The sequence below is a fragment of the Nicotiana attenuata genome, unplaced genomic scaffold (genome assembly GCF_001879085.1).
Source record: "Nicotiana attenuata strain UT unplaced genomic scaffold, NIATTr2, whole genome shotgun sequence".
NCBI lineage: Eukaryota > Viridiplantae > Streptophyta > Magnoliopsida > Solanales > Solanaceae > Nicotiana > Nicotiana attenuata.
Window position 1 is genome coordinate 45,990 of NW_017675001.1, and position 26,686 is coordinate 72,675.

The 26,686-nt window shown below is 35.6% G+C and overlaps 1 protein-coding gene across 2 annotated transcripts; it reads right to left on the reverse strand.

Moving 5' to 3' along the window:
- Window positions 1-4,992: 4,992 nt before the first annotated feature.
- On the reverse strand, window positions 4,993-8,880 carry LOC109219557 (high mobility group B protein 1). Of its 2 annotated transcripts, none has more exons than XM_019384018.1 (8): window positions 8,748-8,880; window positions 7,279-7,361; window positions 6,945-7,064; window positions 6,793-6,850; window positions 6,653-6,697; window positions 6,307-6,387; window positions 6,091-6,180; window positions 4,993-5,236 (listed from the first exon to the last, which is right to left on the reverse strand). In XM_019384018.1, the coding sequence occupies exons 2-8, from the start codon at window positions 7,347-7,349 to the stop codon at window positions 5,186-5,188; spliced, it is 516 nt and encodes a 171-aa protein (XP_019239563.1). In that variant the 5' UTR covers window positions 7,350-7,361; window positions 8,748-8,880; the 3' UTR covers window positions 4,993-5,185. The 2 variants fall into 2 exon arrangements, with proteins under 2 accessions (XP_019239563.1, XP_019239564.1); XM_019384019.1 differs by having other exon boundaries at window positions 7,279-7,365.
- Window positions 8,881-26,686: the final 17,806 nt, after the last annotated feature.

The window sequence follows — 26,686 nt, forward strand, 5'->3', positions numbered from 1 at the left end:
GCATTGCGCCACCTTCAGTCCTCGACAATCCTGACAATTGGAAACTCACTTTCTTAGTCGAGAACCCAACCAATGATTATAATTTCTTATATGATGAATTTGATGCCAAGATTACCTACAAGGATACAGTTCTTTGGCAAGATGATAATTCTGCTAGATTTTATCAAGACGAAAGCGCTCAAAACTTCGTCGATGCAACTTTTGGTGCTTTGCCTGATAGTTACAATGAATGGATGACTAACACTGTTATGAATGATGTTGCTTCTGGTCTTTCCACAAGATTTTCAGTAAATTTAAATGGAAAAGTTCAAATAAGCCACCACGAGGAGGCGCAACGTAATTGTGGAAAATTGCAAGTCTCATGTAAGGATTTGGAGATTAAGTTCTCGCAAGGTTCCAGCATTGGAATGTTGACGGCTACTTCAGATGCTTGTGCGGTACATTTGCGGAAATCAAGTTGTTGATTGAAGCTGTTCGGGCTATATGAAAACATACAGTTTTGGATTATTTTTTTTTTTTTTATTTACTTTAATAGAGTGATAATATTTTTGTAGTGAAATTTATGAAAATACGTTATGTTCCGGTTCTTATGTACTTTTTAATCCAATGTTTGAGATCACATATTTAAATGTTTGACATGAATTTTAATATTCTCTTGTTTAACTTTCTTTTGCGGTCGTTATTCAAGTTTTAGCATCCTTTAATTAATCTGTAAAATAAGGAACAGAAATTGGCCTTATAACACAATAATCCACAAAAGAGTGCAAAGTAATGATTAAAATGAAGAGCGTCTAATTAATGTCGATAGATAAGTGATCAGCTCCTTATGATAGTTCTTTGCCATTACAAAGCGAAAAAAAGGAGTCACTTCAAACAATACACAAATGAATGAAGTTAATCAACCATAAAAAAGCCAACCAAACTACTCTGGCAACTAATCTGAGTCTAGTTTCTAATTCTAGGTTTGAGAAATATATCTGTTATATTAAAATCAATAGCATGATGTCGCCATGGGCGAGAACTGCATTAAAATCATGCATGAATTAGAATTTATAGCTACGAAATCTCAGCTACGAATTTAAAAATCATGGCTAATACCTTACAATAGCCAGAAAAATTCGAATTTCCTGGCTATTTACAAATTCGTAAAATTTGCTAGCGTCAAAAATTAAATTGGTAAAGCTAATTCCTTATTTTTGCTATAATTGCTAACAATCGTAGCAATAATTACCTAAATAGCTACAAATTTATTGCTACCTTAAAAATGCGTAGCTAATTCATAGTACATTTTAGCAACGCATTAAAATTTATTGTAGCAATAGTAACTTTTTAGCCACAATAAATTATTTGGAATAAAATATTGTAGCTAAAGAAATACATTTGCTTCAAGTTATAAAAAACTGTGGCAATAGGTAAATGATATAGCCACGAATATATAGTTATGACAAAATATTGTAGCTAATTGTTAGTTTTTGCTACAAACTGAAAGTTATTGTAGCAAAAGTAACCTTTTAAACATAATATATTATTTAAAATAAAATATTATAGTTAGATAAATATTTTCGCTTCAAGTTCTAAAAATGATGGCAATAATTGGCTTAATAGCTATAATTATTTTTCATTACAGACTGAAAAATATGGTGAAAACGGGGCAGTAACTGATGTGATGATGTGATGACCCGGCCCGTCGTCACGTGAGTTACCGCCCCGTTTTCACCATATTATGTTTCTCTATGCTTCATTATCGGTATTTGAGGTAATCGAGTTGGATTGGTTTGGTTTTGGTAGGAAATGAGACATTTAGTCTCTTTAAGGAAAGCTTGTTTTGGAAAAGTCAACCAGAAGTTGACTAGTTAGTTAGAGGGCTCGGATGTGATTTCCGGTGATTCGGTTAGCTTTGGGGGATGATTTGTGACTTAGGAGCGCGATCGGAATTGGTTTTGGAGGTCCGGTGTAGAATTAGGCTTGAATTGGCGAAGTTAGTATTTTGGCAAATTCCGGTTGGTAGGTGAGATTTTGATCCGAGGGTCGGAATAGAATTCCGAGAGTTGCAGTAGCTTTGTTAGGTAATTTTGGATGTGCGGGTAAAATTTCAGGTCATTTGGACGTCGTTTGGTTGGGTTTTTGATCGAATGTGAGTTTCGGAAGAATTTGATAAACTTAGGCTTGAATCCGTGGTGAATTGATGATTTTTGTGTTGTCTGACGTGTTTTGATGATTGGAGCAAGTTCGTATGAGGTTTTAGGTTGTGTTGGTGTTTTGGTTGAGGTCCCGGGGGCCTCGGGGTGAATTGGAGTGGTTAAAAGAGAGTTTTTGAAGGTTTCTTCAGGTCTGATATTGCTGGTATCTGGTATTTCCGCTTCTGCGGAAATGGACCGCAGAAGCGGTTCCGCAGAAGCGGGTGGGCGATCGCAGAAGCGGCTAGGTGTGGGCTAGGGTAGTTCCGCATAAGCGGAAGTTGGTCGCTTCAGCGGGTCCGCATAAGCGGACATTGTACCGCAGAAGTGGTTTTGAGAGAACCGCAGAAGCGGAGTTCGAGTCGCATAAGCGAAGTCTGGGTTTTTAAGTGAAGACCGCATAAGCGGATTTTTGGCCGCAGAAGCGGTCCCGCATAAGCGGAAGCGGGACCGCATAAGCGAAAATTGCTGTTGGCAGAAAGGTTTAAAGGATTTATTTCATCCGCGAGCTCCACCATTTTTCCTCCATTGTTGAGCGAGCTTGGGAGCTATTGACGCGATTTTGTGAGGGTTTTGACTGGGAATCAATTGGAGGTAAGTCCTATGGTCTAGAAACATCATTTTTATTGAAGAATCTACCTTTAATTCTTGGAAAATTGGGTAAAAATTGGAAGAACTAGGGCTTAGGTTTTGGAATGAAAATTTGGGAGTGAAGTGGCATTTGAACTCCGATTCTGACGATTTTGATATGTATGGACTCGTGGCGAGACGAGGAATCCGGAGACGTGAATTTCGTAATTTTTCGAGAAGCGGGCCCGAGGCTCGGGTTTTGCCAACTTCGTGATTTTTGATATTTTTTTCGAGTCTTTTCGATTGGGTTATGACCCATTAGCCTATTGTGATGTATTCCTTGTGGTTTTGATCAGATTCGACGTGCGAGGAGGTCGATTCGAGGGGAAAAGGCATAGCGAGCTAGACTTTGGCCGGCTAGAGGTGAGTAATGATTTTAAATGATGTTCTGAGGGTTTGAAACCCCGGATTTGCACAACTTGGTGCTATGTTGAGATGAGACACGCGTTCCATGACGAGCGCGGGGTCATTTACTATTGAGGACTGTGACTTGGTCCAGTCCGGATGACATTTTACCGCGTATTAGCAATGACTTGTTGTTTTCACTATGTTTTGGGCTTATGGCCATATTTGGGGCTTATTGCTGACTGTTTGAACTCTTTATGAACTATCATCACTGTTTTCCTCACTATTTGAAATATTATTTGAACTCAGTCCATGTGATTTACACTGTTTCTTGAATTCAGCCATATTTACTCAAACTTGGAGTTTTAAACTGATATTTGAACTATTGTTTGAGGTGAGTATTATTGCTTTACTGTTGCCCGAGGGGCTGTTGACCATTGCTGGACTGATTGAGGCCGAGGGCCTTATGTGAGGGCATGATGAGTGAGGTGAGGAGACTTTCAGGCCTCGTATTGATATTATTTAGGCTTTCAGGCCTTGTTGTTAGCGCTTGGGCTGTAGGAGCCCCTCCGGAGTCTGCACACCCACAGTGAGCGCGGGTACCCATCTAGAGTGATTAAATATTGAACAGTGGTAACAATGACACTGTTATACGCGTTTGGTCAGGTAACAATGACTGACCAGTCAGGTAACAATATCTGACCAGTGGTAACAATGGCACTGTAGCACGCATTTGGTCAGGTAACAATGGCTGACCGGTCAAGTAACAATGGCTGACTTACTGGTTGAGTATGATTGATTTTTAACTGTTTTCAAAGGATTTTCTTACTATATTTCACGGGTTTCTACTGTTTATCTGATGTTGCTGCTTGAGATAGCATTATTTGTGCCCTTGTGGGATTTTATGTTCTCAGTCGTTATTTATTTTTATTACTCACTGGGTCGGAGTACTCACATTACTTCCTGCACCATGTGTGCAGAGACAGGCACAGCTGAGTTCGTACCTGAGCGCTGATTTCCTTCCAGACCAGACGGACTAGGAGAGACGAGGTAGGTGTCGACGTCCGCAGCCCCGTTTCTTCCTCATCTTCTGCATATTTTATTCATATTCAGACTATGTTCCAGACTTGTAATATTTTCATCAACTCTGTAGTAGCTCGTGACTTGTGACACCCCGATCATCGGGCTGAGTTTGGGATGATTTTTCCCCGTTATGTTATGTTTATTTCCGCACTTACGATTTATTAGTATCTATGGTTTAAACCTGTTTATGCTAAGAAATTGTCAAAAGTAGTGTTGATTGTTCTGTCGGCTGGCCTTGTCTTCACGAGAGGCGCCATCACGACCGGGTGGGAATTGGGTTGTGACATAGTAGCACGACAATAATTAATGAGAGAAACCTGCGTTACGTTCCAAGCAGAATTAAAGTGTGAGCCACCAATATGGTATTTTAAAACAATTTTCAAATTCTTGAATTGTCATCAATGGGTGCAGAAAAGAGCTAGCTAATAAAGTTTTGAGGAACTTCCATTTCCTTTTCTGGTTTTCTGTTTGCTTAAGAATTGTTTTATCTATAGTAACTTCAATTTGATTTCTAAAAGAGCGAGTCAATCCATATACACGATCCAACTAGCTTGTGATTGAGACGTAGTCAATGCAGAAAATAGGGTCGATTAGAGAAGCTGCTATTTGGGGAATATGAGTTTTAAAATTGGAAGAACAGAGTTAGTCTCAAGTTCTTGTACATGTGGTAGTTCAAATATCTCTGTCGTATTTGATAAATCCACGCGTACTACGTAGCAAGATAGTTGTTGTAAGAAAATACAGTTCAACAAAGATCTGAAGTCAGATAAAAGACATGCCATATATATATATTACGTATCATCATATACATATACAAGTTCATTCAAGTGTTTCGCCAGACCCCGTGACCCAGACTAGGTAACAGAAAATACAGCAAAAACACATACAGTCACTCAACCCTTGTCAGATGGCAATAAGTACAAAAACTAAAGTGTTTGAAGCACATAGCTTCAATCATCGTCCTCGTCTTCATCATCTTCCTCTTCCTCTTCTTGTTCACCCTACAGATTGTCGAGTACTAGTAAGTCCGATATGAAACATTGTTGATAAATGAGTCTACTTGAAATACAAAACTATGCACCATTAAAGGAGCATAGCAACTCTGATAATGGATCCCAAATCCCAAAAGAGGACAGGCATAAATTGTTTATACACTAACTAACAACTAGCTTCATAATAGGGAAAGGTGCTATATTGCTTGCCTTCTCAGATTTCATAGAGCAGATTCAAATCACACATCTGACATCAAATCTATTACGAATTTAGCAATAATTTTGTCGAAACCCCCCGGCATCCGTGATAATTATCATGACTTGCCTTCTCAGGCACAAGGTTCTAGTACTAAATGCCTCTCAAACTATACAGATTCATGTTGGATCAATCATTCCTAAAGCGTTACATCGAAGATCTGCTCCCTCGTCCATTTTTGCAATCAAAAATGCGCCTCACGCATCAGTTAATACAAAAAAGGCATTTGCCACCCCAAAGAGAAGGGCCTAGAAATACAACTAGAAGGATCAATAAACCCAATATTTAACACCCTTACGGATAGGCAGAACTGTGACCCAACAATTCTCTTGTTTTAACACCCTTAAAGAAGGGGGGACCGTGAGCCGACAACAACCTTGTCAACATATACTCAAAAACTATTAGATGAACTTATAAGCATGGAGTCAATACAACACTATAGAACCGTAAAGGGCAGCCCGGTGCACAGAGCATCCCTAGTTCACATAGGGTCTAAGGAAGGGCCGCAACCCCAAAGGAGTGTGACGTGTAGATCACACGGAGACAACTCTAGCATTGCTCCAAGGATCCCCTTCAACACCATAGAACTATGAAAAAATAGTAATACCTGTCCACTGCCCCCTGCATCGTCATCATGTACCTCAGATTTTGACCTCTCAGATTCTTCTTCTTCGCCATCATCGTCTGAGCTTTCCGGCTAATTCAATTGATGAAGTTAGAACAACGAAGCTCCCTTTTCTAGATTTGTAATAATGACTGATACTGTGCAAAGATCATATGAATCTTGAAAATTAAACAAGTTACAGGAAGTCAGAAAGCTAACCTGCTTGTTGTTGTACGCATTCATGAGCTTTTCATACTCAGACTTCCTTTTTGCTGCTTTGGCTTCATATGGTGCTTTTTCCTTCAACACGTAGAGCAAGCCTTATAAGCTGCCTCATTACAGTAAATATGTACATATTGTCCCTTAAAAAAGATTGTGAAGAATCCATCCTTATGGAGAAACTAAATGCTAATACTTCTGCCGCCAAGTAAATGTCAATGAGAAGCTGAAAGAAGTTTTCGACCCTTAAATGGTATAACATAACAGTATGACATGTATGAAGTGGTCATCGCGCCAAGTTCGCTGCTTGAATCACTAATATTGGTAAATGAATTGAATTACTTACAGCTGCACTCATAGATTTCCACTTCTCTCCTCCAGCTTTCCCGACCTTCATTTATGACATTAAACCAAGAAGAATTCAGTTGCTCAGAACCAGCTACTAAAGGAGGCAATGCTTATGAAATAACATCATAAAAAGCTTACAGCTGATACAGCCTTCACGTTAGGATTTTCCTTTTTAAATGTCTTCCTGAATTCTTCCCTGCAGTGGCATACATGATCATTTGTTGGTTACATCACGCAACTACAGATATGCCACTGAATCTAGAATATATTATAAAAAAAAAGAAGCCTACAGAAATACGAAGAAGGCACTGGGAGGCCTCTTAGGCTTATTAGGATCTTTCTTGGCCTTTTTGTCCTTCTTGGCCTTCCGTTTATCATCCTTCAATGCGGCCTTTCTCTTCCCCATCTTTCTGAAAATAAGAGACACAGACATGATCCATCACTAATATACTCCTTTGATCACTGTGCCTCCATGGAACATCAAAACCAAAATCAGAGAAACTTCATTCCCGAAAGGTCGTAGCATCAGCAACAATTGCACAATGTTCTATGCAACATCAAGTTACCAACACGGGAAATACTTGCATATAAAGCCAGAAACACAAAATATAAAATGCTACTCACCGGTCCTCAACAGGCTTCAGCGCCGACCTTGTTTCTTTTCTCAACGCCCCTTTTCCTTTTCCACCCTTCATTGTAAATTAGAACTGCCTAATCAAAAGCCTAAGTTAAAACCCCATCGCTGTGATATTTTATCAATGAACAATATGATACATAACAACATGAATAATGCACATTGAATACTCAAAGCATTCCAAAATACCAGAAGAATTTAAGGGAGATACAATACAACAATTATTTGTCCTACTCTCCATTTAGATGAAATATTGATTCTTTAACGTAAAGTATATTTTTTTTTCTTTAACCTAGATGACCTTTTTCCCATTGGAAATGCTATATCCTGTCCCAAAACCTTAACAAATAAGTATTCTAATAATTTGAAATAACTTAAAGTCTCTATGTTATATCTCCCTGCATGATCTCTCAATATCAATTTAAATGAACAAAAGCAAGTAAAACCAAAACTAAAACTACTGCAACAAATATACCAATAGGAAGACAAGCCTCAGAAAGAGATAAAGTCAACCTTTTTCACCAGAAAAGTAATACATAATTGAAATTTTGTATGTGATCTCAGTCATAGATCCTTCAAATTTTGGAATTAAATTTAGATATTTGAAAATTACATAAAAGTACTACTCCATAAGTCATAGCAATAGTTAATAACTTAGCTTGGACAAATCTTCAAATAGTAATATAGCCACGTAAATTGGAACAGAGGGAGAAAAAAAATTATCAGCTAGATTTCTTATAGCCTGTTTGGCCAAGCTTATTTTTGGCCAAAAGTGCTTTTTTTGGCCAAAAGCACTTTTGGCAAAAAATTGAGGTGTTTGGCCAAGCTTCTGTAAGGAAAAAAAGTGCTTTTGAGGAAAAGCAGAAGCAATTTTGGAGAAGCAGAAAAAAGTAGCTTCTCTCCAAAAGCACTTTTTTGAGAAGCACTTTTGAGAAAAAGAAAATACACTTAGAAGCAGTTTTTAAAGCTTGGCCAAACACTAATGGCTGCTCAGAAATGTTTTTCAAACTAATTAGCCAAACACAAACTGCTTCTCACCAAAACTACTTTTGAGAAAAGCACTTCTCGAAATAAGCTGATTTTTGCAGCTTGGCCAAACGGGCTATTATACACCCAACACAACGAAAAAAAATCCACTACTTGTACAACAAATAAACCTTCCTAAGAAGACCAAATCAGCAAATTCATTTCTTTTCCTCAATAAGAAAACAGAAACAATGTAAAAATCAAACTAAATCAACCAAAAAAAAAATTTGTTTAACCCAAGTACGTAATTACTTCTGAGAAACCAGTTTTACTCTTGAAACCAATTATTGTGTTATGGGTAATAATTGAATAAGTGTACTGATATAATTTTTCTCAATAAGAAAATTGAATTAAGAAAAATACAAGAACTGTGAATCTACAGCAACAAGTATTAATATGAAGAGAAAAAAGAATAGAGAAGAGAGGACAATACCAGGAAGATAAGAAGTGTTGGGCAGAAGGGAAAGTGAAGAAAAACAGAGCAAAAGCCAAAAGAGAAGAACAGAAGAATCAAGCTACAGCTTTTGTACACGACCGAATAACAAAAGTGAACTCCATTTCACTAACCGGACCTTATTTTACATTTTTCTTTTTAAATTCTTTTTGAGTATAAGTTTTATGTCCTGTGTTAAAAAAATGAGAAAAGGCAATATTCTCACCCTAAATATGACGTGGCCAAGTGTGTATATTTCACGCTCTTTGAAACAGTGAGAAACCAAAAATTTTAGTTACTACTGTAATCTTTTTCTTTTACTTTTTTTCTTCTTCCCATATAACAAAGCCACAATTGAAAGGCGTTAAACTCCATTTAAAGCACCATTTCTTTAAAAATTTAGTTTTGACTTTAGAGTTTAGATGGGTAAAAATTCTCAATCATTATGCGTTTATTCTTATCTTTATATTAGAAAAAAAGGAAATCAAGTTTGATTATATATACACATGTCATCTTCTTATTGCATATTACACTGAATTCATTATGATATAAACTTAACTAACATCTTTTTCCTTTCTTTTCGAAAATATACCGTTCTTTTCTTAACATTCGGCAGAAACGATGACAGGCAGGCGAGTGTATTTCACCTCTCAAGAAAAATTTAGTTATGAAATTTCAGGAAGATTATTCCATTTTAAAATAGTTCAAGACAGTGGTCAGTGGCGGAGCCATCTTATAAGAAAGCGGAAAAATTATATTATATATATATATGTATTGACTTTCCTTAATTTTCTGGTATGTTTACTTTTATATATTTTGACACCCTTTAACCAAAATTCTGGCTCCGTCACTGGCAGTGCCGTAGACAGGATCTCCATGAAGGGGGTTCAAAAAAAAATTGTAGCCTTAGGAAGGTTTTGTACCCCTTGACCACTGAGCTACACTTGGGTTGTGTTATGGAGATTCAAAACTCAATATATAAAGGTAAAAAACAGATTTTACCTTATATATATAGTTTAATTTTTCGAATCCACCCCTGATTTAGAGGATAATAGGATCCCATAAAAAAAAAGTGTGTAGTTGGACTTCAGTCTAGGTTTTATTATCATCTTGTAAAAAGCAGCTGTAAGTAATTTCTGTAACAAACATTAATTAGTAATATTAACAATGGAAAGCAATTTTCTGAACAATTAAAATGTATCATATTCTATCCCATATTAACATGTTCTTAATACACATGTTTTATACACTACATTCTATCCCATATTAACAAATATACGTATTTCTATATAACTTAATGCAAGTTAATTATAATAAATATAGCCAGTTAAACGTGACATGAATGATATAAAAATTTATGGTTTTTTTACCACCAAAAAATTAATTTATTGCTCAAAATATTTTTTTCTTGATATCTGTAATCAAATACTTTATTTATTTATGCTAATTTTGTGATTACCTTTCCTAATCCTTCAACTTGTTTCACGGTATTGGACTTATTATGCGGTAAATACTTCTCAAGCAATAGATAATAATGCATAAATTGTTATGTAAAATTATTATAAAGAAAGGTCCAGAATTATTACAATCTTTGTAGCACTATTACATGTATTTTCATTTATCATTTTATGGGAATATTCTTATTTTACTTTTTAATTTTTATGAAATATTAAATAAAAAATTTGTATGAATTATGTAGATATTAGTAGTTCGAAAGTTTATATCAGAAGTAAATGTTGCATTAGGAATGCAAACAATGCAGAATTTACATTGAAAACCAAATATAATATAATAAAAAAATTGAATTTTAATTTTAAAAATAAAAAAAATTCTAGTAAAAACACCTTTTTTTCTATGTCCTTAAGTCACGACGAATTTGAATTAATCGGATCTCAAACAAATAGTGAACCCCAAAAAAGAAAATTAAAATAAAGAAACGATGCATGGGACAGTAGGTAGGGAGCGTGGCAGTTGGACTAGCAAACTAGGTAGTAATAGCATGCAAGCAAGGACAAGCGAAATATTTTGTGGCATGTTTGAAAGGTAAGCACGTGGAGGACATCAGATATATCAACAATAGGTGTGTTTCTGTGTCGGATCATATTTTTATGTTTAATAAGTATAACTAGCGGTGTTCGTGGTTTGGTTTGGATCGGTTTTTCCCATAAAAGAAACCAAATCAAGTAAGTTAATTTTTCAAATATTAGAACCAAACCAAACCAATTAAGTCGATTTTTTCTCGATTCGGTTTATGTCGGGTTTTGTCAGTTTTTTAATTTTTTCGGTTATTTATCGATTTTTTCTTAAATATAAGACATACACTACCAAACACATATTTCGGCGACCACATTTTCAACGTAACACTATCAAATCAATTGCCCTTTGAGAAATCTATTATTTACCAAAATATATTGATGATAATTGAATCAAATAGTGATGAATAATTTAAGGACTCAATTAAAAATATATTATTTTTAACACGAAATTGATTCTTAACAAAAGAAAACTACCGATCAAACTAGAATGTAAAGGTATAGAACTATACTAAAAGTGTAAATATTAACATTTGCCATTAAATTTTTGAAACTTTGTATAAAAATATACATATATATAGGCGTGATAATAAATTTGAAATAGCTACTCCTATATTTGGTTTGGTTCGGGTTTTTTTTCGGTATTTTTCCTGATTAAAACCAAAACCAAATCAAATTTGATCGGTTTTTAAAATTCAAAACCAAAATCAAACCAAACCAAAAAGTATCGATTTTCTTGGTCGGTTTGGTTTAGTTTTCGGTTTGGTTCGATTTTTCGGATTTTTATGAACACCACTAAGAATAACCTTTCAGTAGATTCTTCTTCGTTTAATATTTCCTTAGAGCCTGTTTGGAAAGCCACCTAGGAATTGGATTAGGGTATAATTAGGTGAAATTACACAGTTTGGTATGTTTGTTTGGCCAAGTAATACTTGGTCAGCATGTAATTGGAGGGGTGTAATTACACTCTCCAATTATCAAGAGGGAGGTTAAGAATCGGTGATAAATTACACAATGTAATTATATGTTTACTTTTTAGTTTCTTTCCTTTTTGTTTTTATTTTAATTTATTTTCTTTATAAAGTTTTATTTCTATTATTTTACATTTTACATTTTATTTCTACTTTTTAAGTTCTTTTAAAATATGTGTACATTATTTATCTTTTATTTCTCTACCTTTACTTCTTGTGATTCCATGTAATTGCTTATATTTTATTTTTTATTTATTTTATTATTCTATTTTTTGAAACTACACCTCCTAATATTAGAAATAACGAGTCATTAACAGACTTGGCATATAATGAGTGATGCAATTAAAGTAAAATTTCGTGGTTGAATGTGATTATAAAATTTTTTTTTTTCTAATTTTAAGTTGTAGTGGAACTTACTATTATTATGTTAGAATTTGACATTTGTTAGACTATTATTATTTTTTTTTTTTTGGATTTTGGAATTGTGTTATATTCATGGTTCCAATTTACTAGTTTTAGTAGTATTGGCTCACATTCCATTATGTTCATTTTTTAGTTAGAATTGATAGATTAGTTTAGTCAAACATTTGAATAATATTATGACATTATATTAATTTATTTTATCAAACATGAATTCCATGATGTTGTTACAAAACGTATGTTTTTAGTTTTGTAAGTATCTAAACTATATATAATATGATATATATATATATAATAATATTATATATATATATATATATATATATATATTAAATACCAAATATAATAAGTATATTTATACTTAAAAAATTTATAGGCATATATTTATTTTATATATTTACTTTTAAGTTTTGATAATGACTTCATTTAAGATTTAATCTAACTGTGTAATTACACTTGTGCAACCAAACAGTAAACTTATAATTATAGTGTAATTACACTATGACAAACAAATAGATTGTCGTAATTACACAACTATAGAATTACTAGGCTGTGTAATTACTACGCCTAGTATTATACCAATTTCAATTACCTAGTGGCTTTCCAAACAGACTCTTAAATTTTTTCTTTCATGTAATCATGTTTGATTGTTTTTCTCTTTATTTCTAAAGTTCTTCTAAGTAGCTTTAATTAATAAGTAATTAGATGTCTTGTATAGATCTAATGACGTGCATAACTTTCATATGGAGGGAGTAATTATTGGGATGAAAGTGATAAATGTGGGAAACCTATATATTTGTAATTTTTATTGCTTTTTTGAACTTGAAATCATCTATATTGTCTAGCTTTATTGAGGCATGGTATACTACGTCTTAACAGAGTTACTAGCTAAGAGTTACTTTCATAATTTAAATCGTAATATTATGAGCTTGAATTAAATATTTTAAAGTTTCTATACTCTCTATCAATTATGCAAATAAAAAAGTATAAATTCCTTTAGTAGTTGTATTTTTTTTTTAATTTTTTTTTGGACATAGAGAGTTTTATCAGCTCTTTTCCCTGTACTTAACCAGGAAAGTCTCAAGTATTTGAGAGAGAAATATAAAAGGTAGGGCAATAGATGCGTAAGAAAAAACATTTTGTTTCTGGCCATTATCAAAGGATTTTATTGTTATTATTCGCATTTCATAATTAATGGAATGAGAATCTATTTGATGCTTACAAGCTGGCTCTTATCGAACGTCTCATTATTGTTGTAATAGTAACTATATCAATGAAGTCCCTCTGCTTTGGAGAAAAAATCAACCCAAAAATATACAATTTGATGAAAATTTCACGAAGTAACATATCTAGCTAGGCGTTTTACTCGTGTAAAGAAATTTTTTCACTATAAATAGCATCTATGTTATTGCTATACTTTTTAGTTATCATATCAGGTTGATAGTTACATATTATTGTAAGTCAACTTAACCTGATATATAGGATAAAAAAAAATTACTCACAATATGAATGCACATAACATATAAACTCGTTCGCTGAAACAAATTTCCTAGGTGTTGTCCACCAAAAAGATATGAGCGAGTGTAATAATAGACTCTTCAATTAATAATGTTAGAATTACATATGTATTTATTCGATAGTGTTTGATTTACAAGGAATCAAGGTTTCGAGCCAGCTTTTTGAAATATAGTAATTAAAATAATGTGTACTGGAATCCAACTAATCTCGTTTATATCTGGATAAAAGCTTGTTCAGAAAATCATTTTTCTTTAATAGATGAAGTAAATAAGTTCCTATTAGTTCGAAATGCAATTATCGACATCTCGTTTATATTCTTGAATAAAGCTTGTTCAGAAAATTTTTTCTTTAATAGATGAAGTAGAATAAGTTCCTATTAGTTCGAAATGCAATTATCGACATACTTTTGTCGGGCGGCTCAACTATAGTGGTGGCCTAAAGCCAAAATTATTTATGAGGTCTAATTATTTTAATGAAATTTCATATGTATTTTAGTTAAAATTTATCTTTTTATTTTTTGGACACAAAGTTATCAATTAATCCTTATATAAGGATTCTCTAATAATCCTTTTCAGTTAATCCTTTATAATGGATATCTTCTAATAATCTTTCAGTTAATAAAAGTGTTAAGATGTCTATGAGGAATCATACTTTTTGCTTTGCTAATTGAAGCACAAAATGCTCTCGTTGAGAGTCGAACTTCAAGACCTCCCGCTTACTAAAACGGGTGCTCTAACCAACTGAGCTACGAGAGCCTTGTTAAAGAACATCATTTGTTATTATTTGTTAGACTTTATCAAGAAAATCTTTTGAAATTATATCAAATTTCAATTTCTTCTTGTTTTTTTTTTTTTTTTTTTTGAGACTTGAGGTGATCCAGTTTTTCAGTTGACATATTTTAATTCTAGTATATAATAAAAACATAAGATATACTTAGAAATAAACATACAGGAAATAAAACTATCACATAAAAAAATATTATAACAATATAGGAGTAATTTAATGCTAGAAGTTGATAATTTTGACAATTGATATCGAATAAATCAATTTTACTTTGTTTATTTTAATACTTAAAATCTTTCAAAAGAATGAAATAGAATTGGGAAAATATGACCTTAAAAAGGAAACCGGAATGTGGTATGTCTGTAACTCCATCCATAAGTTATCTTTTTTTGCTAATTCTTTTCTTCAATATTTTCTATTATAAAATTAAGCCAAAAGAATCAACAACAACCCAGTAAAATTTTACTAGTGGGGTCTGCGGAGGGTAGCGTGTACGCTGACCTTACCCCCACCCCGAAGGAGTAGAGAGGCTGTTTTCGAAAGATCCTCGGCTCAAGAGAATAAAAAGACAAAAGGAGACAATATTAGTTTCACCACAGAAATCATAGGAAAAATAGGAACAACATGAAATCCAGAAGAAAGATGCAAAGCAAAAGCGATGGCTAGTAAATAGGTCCTGCATTGAAAAGTGAAATAGTAAGATACAACATTGCCACTAGCTATCTTAGACAAAAACCCTACCAGACTAGGCTCACAAAGGTACAAAGTAAGGCAAGACTCAACTACCTCCTAACCTGCAACCCTTATACTCGACCTCCACATCTACTATCAAGTGTCATGTCCTCAGAAATCTGAAGCCTCACCATATCCTGCCTGATCACCTCCCCTCAATACTTCTTAGCTTAAGCTAAAAGAATCATTACTACTCCCTCCGTTCCAATTTATGTGAACCTATTTCTTTTTTGGTCTGTTCCAAAAAGAATGACCTCTTTCTAAATTTGGAAACAGTTTAGTTTAAACTTACAATTCTACCCTTAATGAGAAGCTTTTACAACCACACAAATACTCTGGACTCCTTTTTGACTTGTTTAGGACCACAAATTTCAAAAATCTTCATTTTTTTTCTTAAACTCCGTGCCAGTCAAACAAGTTCACATAGGATGGAACGGAGGGAGTACTAATTTGTGCGGCTCCAAGTGCTTGGGGGCCTAAACAAATGCTTTATTTGCTTGGCCGTCCAGCCGCCCCTGACTTTTGTAACACAGCCCTGTTTAACGAACAATTTCATAAGCATCCTGTGAGTGAGTGTAATATAATAGGCAATTTTGAAATTCAAAGAGTTGTTCTTTAAATAAATATAATGTATCTATTTCTATGTGCTTTCTCTCTTTCTCCCATCCAAATGAAGAAATCGTCAGTATTGACAATAATCTTGTGGATAGTCATATAATAAGAACATTACAAAATAATTCGTAAACTCTGCTGAAATCATTTTGTTTAGGTTTTCTTTCAGTGCCGGGACCCGCTTTGAGGTCTCGATAATTTGAGTTCGTGTTGCGTAAAGCCATTAAAAGAGAAAAGCACTCCCTACCAGAATTTCTTTTTTTATTATTTTGGCTCAAATCAGAAACCTTTGATTGAGAGTGAAGGGGTCCTATAAGATTACTGTGGCAATATTTTAAAGACAAGTGTCTTAGCCTTCTAGAAGACTATGCCAAGTGGCAAACTTGATTAGCCATTTTCTTGCCATGCACTACAAATTTACATGCAATTTCAAGTATAAATAGCCATCATTTGGCTGCACAATAATCATCCCATCAGAAGTGCTTTTCTACTTAGCCTTCTTCTCTTTCTCTCTTAGCTTCTCTTATTTCCAATTTTTCTTATAAATTTTCTTTGTCCTATTCTCTTTTCAATCTTGTTGGATTATTGTAATATAAATATTTTGTTGATTCCTGTATCCTCTAAATCAAATAGAGACGGGCTTGTTTAATCCTAGGGAAATATTTTACATTGTTGAAATAGTTTCTTAGGACAGTGCCTAGCATGACTCAAGCTAATTCGTGTATCTACTTACAAAGAATATTGAAACAGTGTTATTGAAATTCTTGCTCTCAATTACTACAATCTAAGAAACTATGGAAAGTAATACTACTACGAAAATTTTTGATGGTGCTACCAATTTTGGTGTTATCTCTACTGCTACTGTTCCAGCTGTCCTGCCAGATATCCATGGTGTTGCAAATACGTTACTGCATCCACAACCTTGGTAGACACTAATGTCAAAACACAGGTATGCGAATAGACATGGTTACATATCCAAACCTTCAAGAAAAATGCACCTCAATGCAAGAGAAAAGTTGGGATAAATGATAATCTCGCTAAGCCAAAATTAAATTTGACTAAAGCAGATAATATAATTGTTGCGGTCATTTTCCAAATAATTCATGTGGCTAATATGAGAAATTGGGTGATAGACTCTGGTGCTACTAGGCACATTTGTGCAGATAAAAATGAATTTTTGTCTTACACCCAAATTGAGGAAGGAGAAGAAACTATTTATCTTGGTGACTCAAGAACAACTCGTGTTCTTGGGAAAGGAAAAATTCTTCTCAAACTCACATCTGGTAAAACTCCAGCATTGAGTGATGTATTACATGTTCCTAATATCCAAACCAATTTGATTTCTGTGGGGTTATTAGGAAAAGTTGGAGTGAAGGTTTCATTTGAAAATAATGAGGTCGTATTGACCAAAAATGATATTTTTGTAGGCAATGGATATTATAACCATGATTTATTTGTGCTTAATATTTTTGATACCAACAATAAAAATGCATCTTCTTCTGCTTATATGGTTGAGTCAATCTCTTTGTGGCACGCTAGACTAGGACATGTTAATGCGCATATATAAAGAAAATGCAGTCGTTAGGATTAATATCTAGTTTAGACTCAAATAATATTGACAAGTGTGAAATATGTGCTGAAGCTAAAAGTACTAGAAAGACCTATTTTTTCGTAAATAGAGAAACTGAATTGTTATCTTTAATTCACATTGATTTAGGCGACTTGAAGCAGACTATGACTAGAGGTGGTAAAAGATATTATGTGACTTTTATTGATGATTTTTCTAGATATACTAAGTTGTATTTGCTTAGAAATAAAGATGATGCATTTAATACTTTTATTTCTTATAAAACTGAGGTTGAAAATCAATTTAGTAGAAAAATCAAGAGAATTAGATCAGATAGAGGTGGAGAATATTTATCTTTAAATGAATTTTGTGAAAATAATGAAATTATTCATGAAGTAACTCCGCCTTATTCACCTGAGTCAAATGGAGTAGCTGAAAGAAAAAATAGAACATTGAAAGAGATGATGAACTCTATGTTAGTTAGTTCTAATGCTCCTGATAATTTGTGGGGTGAAGCTATTTTATCTGCATGTCACTTACAAAATAGAATACCACATAGAAGAACAGGCGAAACTCCTTATGAATTGTGGAAGGGTTATAAACCTAATTTAAAATATTTAAAAGTGTGGGAGTGCCTTGCTAAAGTTCTTTTGCCTGAACCTAAACAGAGAAAAATAGGTTCTAAAACTGTTGATTGCATGCTTATTGGATATGCTGAACATAGTGTTGCATATAGATTCCTTGTTTTGAAAAGTGATGTGCTTGATTGCAATACTATAATTGAAACAAAGAATGCTGAGTTCTTTGAATATATTTATCCACTGTCTGATAAAATTTCTCGTACACCTGTTGAAACAAATAGAGAAATTATCTCTAATGAGGAACTGAGAAGGAGTAAAAGGCCTAGGAAAGAATATTTTTCTTATGGAAATGATTTTCAGACTTTTCTTGTCGATAATGAACCATCAAATTATTTTGAAGCTATATCTTCTTCAGATGCTAAATATTGGAAAGAGGCAATAAAAGTTGAAATTGATTCTATTAAGAAAAATAATACATGGATTTTAACTGATTTACCTCCTGGTGCAAAAACCTATTGGTTGTAAATGGATTTTCAAAAGAAAATTTAATCCTGATGGATCCTTAGATAAATATAAAGCTCGGTTAGTAGCAAAAGAATTTTCTCAAAAACAAAATATAGATTATTTTGATACATTTGCACCAGTGACTAGAATTTCTTCTATTCGAGTTTTGATCGCCTTAGCTTCAATCCGTAAGCTTTTTATCCACCAAATGGATGTGAAAACTGCTTTTTTAAATGGTGATTTAGAAGAAGAGATTTATACGGTTCAACCTGAAGGCTGTGTCATTCCCGGACAAGAAAATAAAGTTTGTAAATTAATTAAATCTCTTTATGGCCTTAAACATGCTCCTAAGCAGTGGTATGAGAAATTTGAGCAAGTCTTACTGAGAGACGATTTTTCTTCAGTTGATGTCACGACCCTAAACCCAAACCCGATCGTGATGGCCCTTCTCGTGAAGACAAGGCCAGCCGACACACTTCCAATTTAAGCAGTTAAAATAATAAATACCAAGTCTTTAATAGAAATAATATCGCAAAATAACAGTATAAGTTGCGGAATTAAAAACCAACACAGCCCGACATCGGGGTGTCACCAGTCATGAGCATCTAAAACAAAACTAGAAGTCTGAAGTCAAATCCACTACTACATAACTAAGTCAAAATAACTAAGATAGAGGGAGAATGCACTGGGCTGCGAATCGCCAAGCAGCTACCTAGTAAATCTCTGAAGACCTGCCGGAACTATCAACCCTCAGGAGCAGGACCTGTAGCGCCCGAATCTACACACAGGGGTGCAGGGAGTAAGGTGAGTACTCCAACTCAGTGAGTAATAAGAATAAATGAAGACTGAGTGATATAAAATCACGTAAGGAACAACATTAAGCTAAAAGAGGCATAACAACAATCAGTAAATATAATTAAGCAGTGAAATCTCATAAACATCCTTTAAATAGTTAAACAATATACAGGAAAAACAACTAAAAAGGTAAACACATAATAACTGCCCCTCGGGCACAGTAACAACAGAATCAGCCCCTCGGGCAATATCATAGAACAATACCATCCCCTCGGGCTATATCTCATGTCACAATGGGTACCCGCGCTCACTGGGGGTGTACAGACTCCGGGAGGGGCCCCTTACGGCCCAAGAGCAATATCAAGCCATCTCGTGGCATCATAAACAGGCTCTCGGCCTTATACCAATCTCAAGCCACCTCGTGGCGTACAATCTCAGGCTCTCGGCCTCATAATCATAATCAGTATATCACTGCTGCGGCGTGCAGCCGACCCAAAAGTATCCTCACAACACAGGCCCTCGGCTTTACTCAGTCAGAATCTCATAAGCCCCTCGGGCATCAGTAAAACATGAAGCTCAGCTAAAAATATCGTTAAAAATATTATTTAATGTGTTTAAAACAGAATAACATAGCTGAGTTTTGAAAATAGTGAAAATATAGCATGACTGAGCACCAGTATGAAATCAAACAGTGAGGAAAATATCATTTAAAATCCCCTAAGGGTTCAAACAGTTGGCACGAAGCCCACATATGGCATTTAGCCCAAAATATAATAATATCAAACAATTAATTGTCAAATACGCAGTAAAATAGTCGTTCGGGATGGACTAAGTCACAATCCCTAATGGTGCACGACCTCACGCTCGTTATCTAGCGTGTGTCTCACCTCAACATAGCCGAACGCTGTGAAATTCCGGGGTTTCATACCCTCAGGACAGCATTTAAAATCATTACTCACCTCAATCCGACCCGAAGTTTAGCTTGCAATGCCCTTGCCCTTCGAATCGATCTCCGGATGCTCCGAATCTACCAAAATCAGAACGAGAACGTAACCATTAATTTGTGCTAAAGGGACGAAGCCCACTCGGAAATAATCGAAAAATATCACAAATCCGAATTTACCAAAACCCGACCCCCGAGCCCACATCTCGGAATTCGATAAAATTAACATCATTAGATTCCTTATCTCCCCACGAGTTCATACATATAAAAAGTTCCAAAATCCGACCACAAATGGTCTTCCAAAACCTCAATCAAAGGCCTAGGTTTCTAAGCCCTATTTTCTCAACTTTACCTTTAATTACAGCTCTAATCCATGCATTAATACCATAAAAACGAGTTTTCATAACCCAAAACCTTACCTCAATGATGTCTCCTTGATTTCTCTCTTCAAAATCGCCCAAAGTTCCCAAATTCGTGTTTAAAAGTGAGAAAACCTTCTGAAAATCGCGAAGGAACTAATTTATATTTCTGTCCAGATATTTCCGCATCTGCGGGCCAATTTCCGCTTCTGCGGTACCGCATTTGCGGCCAATGAATCGCTTCTGTGGTTCTTCACTTAACCGCCCCTTTCCGCATCTGCGATGGGCTTTTCGCACCTGCGCCTTCGCAGATGCGGCCACACAACCGCTTCTGCGGTCCCAGCCAAACGCACCTCTGGCCGCTTCTGCGGCCCCTCTTTCGCATATGCGGTGCCGCACCTGCAGTCCCCAATCCGCAGGTGCGGAAATACCAGAAGCAGCACAATCTGTAGCTGCAAAAATTCCTCAAACTCCCCGTCAACCATCCGAAATCACCCCGAGGCCCCCGGGACCTCAACCAAAAGCACAAACATATCCCATAACCTTATTCAAACTTGTACCAATCTTCAAAACACCTCAAACAACATCAAAATCACCAAAACTCATCGAATTCAAGCCTAAGGTTCTAAATTCTTTCGCATTCCGCTTTTGATCAAAAAGTATACCAAACCACGTCCGAATGACCTGAAATTTTGCACACACATCCCAAATGGCATAAAGAAGCTACTGCAACTTCCGGAATTCCATTCCGACCTCTATATCAAAATCTCACCTATCAACCGGAAAACGCCAAAAACTCAATTTCGCCAATTCAAGCCTAAATTTACTCCGGACCTCCAAAACACATTCCGATCACACTCCTAAGTCCCGAATCATCTCCCAAAGCTATTAAAATCATCGGACTCACATCCGAGCCCTCTAACACATAAGTCAACATCCGGTTGACTTTTCCAACTTAAGCCTTCTTAAAAGAGACTAAGTGTCTCAAACCTTCTCAAAACCTTTCCGAACCTGAGCCAACCAATCCGATCACATATAAAACCGATAATTAAAGCAAATAGAAGTAGAAATGGGGAAAACGGAGCGGTAACTCATGAGACGACCGGCCGGGTCGTCACAGTTGAGGTGGATGTGTTTATACTAAAGTGGTAGACAATGATTATGTGATAATATGTCTGTATGTTGATGACATGCTTATATTTGGTACAAGTTTGAATATTGCGCAAAGTACTAAATTATTTCTGTCTGCTAATTTTGATATGAAAGATGGGTGAAGTAAATCTGATATTGGGAGTTAAAGTTATAAGGAGTGAAGATGGCATAATGTTGTCACAAGAACATTATGTTGAGAGACTTCTTAAGAAGTTTGAATATTTTAATGTCACATCTGTGAGAACTCCTTTTGATGATAACTCTAAGTTGAAAAAGAATAATGGTGACCCAGTTGCTCAGTCTAAATATGCTCAAATTATTGGGAGTCTGATGCATTTAATGAATTTTTCAAGGCCTGATATAGCCTATGCAGTGTGTTGACTGAGCATATATACTCATAATCCCAACAGAGAGCATTGTTCTGCATTAGATAGACTAATGAAATATTTGAGAGGAACCATGAATTATGGTATCCTATATAGTGGATTTTCTTCTACTTTAGAAGGGTACAGTGATGCAAACTGGATCTTTGATTCAGATGAGACAAAATCCACTAGTGGATATGTATTCACCCTTGGTGGTGGTGCAATATCTTGGAAATCATCTAAACAGACGATCATTGCTAGATCGACTATGGAATCAGAGTTTGTAGCTCTGGAATTAGCTGGTTCTGAGGCTGAGTGGCTAAGAAACTTCTTAGCTAATATTCCTTTGATAAAGGACGTATTGCCTCCTGTGTCTATACGTTGTGAATACCAGTCGGCAATAGATATAGCAAAGAATAAACCTTATAATTGTAAAAGTAGACACATGAAATTGAGACATGATGTCATAAATCAGCTGCTGAGAGATGGAATAATTTCCATTGATTATGTGAAGTCAAAAATTAATTTGGCCAATCCTCTGACTAAACCAGTAGGAAGAAAATTAATTCTTCAAACCTCAAAAGAGATGGGGTTAAGGCCGACATGTTGTCAATAGAGATGGTAACCCAACCTATGTGATTGGAGATCCCATGAAGTAGGTTCATATGGGTAATAACAAGTCGATATTGGCACTGAAGTACTAAAAGAGAGTGCTTGACTGCTACTAATTGAGAGGTTGAGTTATAACTCTTAATGAAATTCACAGTCCTTATGGATGGTGTATTTAAAAGCAGTATACACTTGATGAATTCACCTACATGAGAGTGGAGTGGGCCGCTCCTATGAGATTTTGGCCTAGTCTCTAGAGCTCTCATGAATAAACAGGCACGCGCATGGCCTATTGGGCGCAAAACCGCGTTGAACAGCAAAATTATCGGGGATCAAAATGTGATTGATAAAATCCCTGACTTACAATAAGAATTATTGGTTCATAGAGATATTATATTTCACCAGTAATTCTGTGAGTTAAATTTTATTGATCTAAGTTTGGTTCATAATCTAGATGACACCAAACCTATTACATTGGCACCGTACAAATCCAACAAGTTTATTTTTGGGTCTTTAAAATAGTGGAGGACTGTGGCAATATTTTAAAGACAAGTGTCTTAGCCTTTTAGAATACTATGCCAAGTGGCAAACTTGATTAGCCACTTTCTTGCCATGCACTACAAATTTACATGCAATTTCAAGTATAAATAGCCATCATTTGGCTGCACAATAATCATCCCATCAGAAGTGCTTTTCTACTTAGCCTTCTTCTCTTTCTCTCTTAGCTTCTCTTATTTTCAATATTTCTTTGTCCTATTCTCTTTTCAATCTTGTTGGATTATTGTAATATAAATATTTTGCTGATTCTTGTATCCTCTAAATCAAATAGAGACGGGCTTGTTTGATCCTGGGAAAATATTTCACATTGCTGAAATAGTTTCTTAGGATAGTGCCTACCACAACTCAAGCTAATTCGTGTATCTACTTACAAAAAATATTGAAACAGTGTTATTGAAATTCTTGCTCTCAATTACTACAATTACTACTCCGTATTTAAGAAAACTTGTTTGTGTTTCGATAAGATGTCACAAAAGTAATGTAATTAGTAGAGCTTCATTCAACTCAAAAACACTCAAAAGAGTTATGAATCTTTGTATCAAGTCGTTGAGTGCCGTCAAACAACTTACTATGTCGAATATCAACGACAATAGTCGACAAGGTCTTCAACAACAAGAAAATAATGCAGATGACAGGTCTCCACCTCCTTCACCACATGATTCACAACGTCAATCACGAGAACAACTCCAGATGGCTCTGAGACAAACAATGGAGTTGCAAATCAAAACGGAGTCGAGGCGATTCAAAATGATGGAGTTGTAAACGAACAGCACTTGATGATGCCTTAAAAAATTTGATTGCTCAACAAGTCAGTAATGCTCTCCGTGCTTTTACTAGCCAGTTGCCAGTTGCGCCACCAACACCAACTCTGAATCTGAATACATTGGAAAACCCACGTTCTGGGCTCGTCCATTCAGGCACTGGTGGAACTCCAAGCGAGTCTCGCGATGGTGAACCAGGTAACATAGTTAATTCTGATTTACAAAATTTAGTTCTAACTCTGCAGAAGCATCTCAAGGAACAAAGCGATCGCATAGAGCAAATACCTGGAGTACCACCTGTAATCAAAGGAATAGACATGGACAAATATTCACAACAACCTTGGAAGCCAAGTGCTGTTCCCCTCCCAATTCCAAAGAAATTCAAAATGCCCGATATTCCAAAATACGATGGAACAACTGATCCACGAGACCACGTGACTGCATTCACAACTGGCGTGAAAGGCAACGACTTAACCAAACAAGAAATCGAGTCAGTATTGGTCAAGAAATTTGGTGAAACACTCACCAAGGGAGCATTGACATGGTATTCTCTCTTACCCAAAAATTCTATAAATTCTTTTGCTGAGCTTGCAGATTCATTCATCAAAGCGCATTCGGGAGCTCAAAAAGTCGAAAAAAGAATGGAAGATATTTTCAAAATCAAGCAAGGAGACTCAAAGTTGCTTAGAGAGTTCGTGGATAGATTCCAGCGTGAAAAAATGACGTTACCACGAGTACCGGACAACTGGGCATCTATAGCCTTTACCAGTAATTTGAATGAGAAAAGCTCAGAAGCCACGAGGCGACTCAAGGAAAGTCTTCGTGAATTCCCAGCAACAACTTGGAATGATGTTTACAACAGATACATCACGAAGCTAAGGATAGAAGAAGATATTAACCCATGGTCTCAAAAAGAGGAAAAGGTAAGTTCGAGGCGTGCGGAAACCGAAAAAAGGTCCGGTAAAAATAGATAAGAACCATATGTGGGCCCAACGGGAAAAGATTCACGATCAAAGCAAGAAAATTCAAGGTATGATCATAGATCAAGGAATAGAGAGTCGGGTTCATCTTCAAGGTTTGGGAACGATCGAAACATGCGAGAGATGCGAAACGATGATAGAAACTTGAAGGCAAGATTCGGCGGTTATAATTTTAATGTCAGCACTTCCGAGCTCGTAGCCATTTTAAGAAGCATGGGTTATAAGGTGCGGTGACCAAAGGAAATGAAATCAAATCCAAATAGGCGCAATCCTGATCACTGGTGTGAGTTTCACAATGACCATGGTCATAAAACAGCAGATTGTAGACTGTTACAAGGTGAGGTGGACCATTTATTAAAGCAAGGGTATCTTACCGAACTATTTAGCGAAAAGGGTAAGCAAGCATACATGAAGAACAGGCAGGAGCCGCCCGAACCTCCTTCTCCGAAAAGGACTGTTAATGTTATAAGTGGAGGCGAAGAAATTAACGGTGTGACACATACAACAACCAAGAAAATTTCTAAAGTTACAGTTACACACGGGAAGCGGGTTCGACATGTTCTGGAGGAAGAAAGTATTACATTTGATGATGCAAATGCGGACGGTGTGATAACCCCCCACAACGATGCATTGGTAATTTCTCTACTTGTACATGATACTAATGTAAAACGAGTTTGATTGATCCAGGTAGTTCCGTGAACATTATTTTGCTAAGAGTACTAAATGAGATGCAAGTAGAAGATAGACTGGTACCTAAGGCACATACCCTGTCCGACTTCGATAATTCGAGCGTTGTGACAAAAGGAGAGGTAACACTTACAACATTCGCAGAAGGAGTGGTAAAAGAAACGAAGTTTCAGGTGGTAGAGATGGAAATGGCTTACAATATAATTCTCGGAAGACCATGGATACACGAGATGGATGTTGTTCCATCTACCTTACATCAAGTTATGAAATTCCCATCACCATGGGGAATACGTCAAATTCGTGGGGATCAACAAACTTCCAGAAGCATCAATTCTGTAGCAGATTCAAGTACGAACAACGAAGAAAAGTAGCAATTACAGAGTCCAGTTGAGGATATCACGGCACAAACCTCAACTGAACAAGGGCGGATAGATGTGGACTCAAGGTCCGATTCCATTCAAGAGCCAGAAAAAAATGAAAATATCAAAACAATAATTGAAGAATTAGAGGCTGTAGAGTTGTTTTCACAATGGCCTGAAAGGAAAGTTTATATTGGGGCCAACTTAAGCCACGACTTGAAAGGTAAGTTGATTGAATTTTTAAAAGCTAACATAGATTGTTTTGCTTGGTCCCATTCTGATATGACAGGAATACCCCCAGAAGTAATGACTCACAAGTTAAATAAAGACCCATCGTATCCACCTGTCAAACAGAAAAAGAGAAAGCAGGGGACTTTCAAAAACCAGGTGATTCAAGATGAGGTTCAAAAATTATTAAAAATTGGGTCTATCCGCGAGGTAAAGTATCCTAATTGGTTAGCCAACACTGTAGTAGTACCAAAAAAGAATGGCAAATGGCGAGTTTGTGTAGATTACACCGACCTTAATAAAGCATGTCCTAAAGATTCTTTTCCATTACCACATATAGATCAACTGATTGATGCTACTGCAGGACATGAATTGTTAAGCTTTTTAGATGAATATTCAGGGTACAACCAAATCAAAATGGA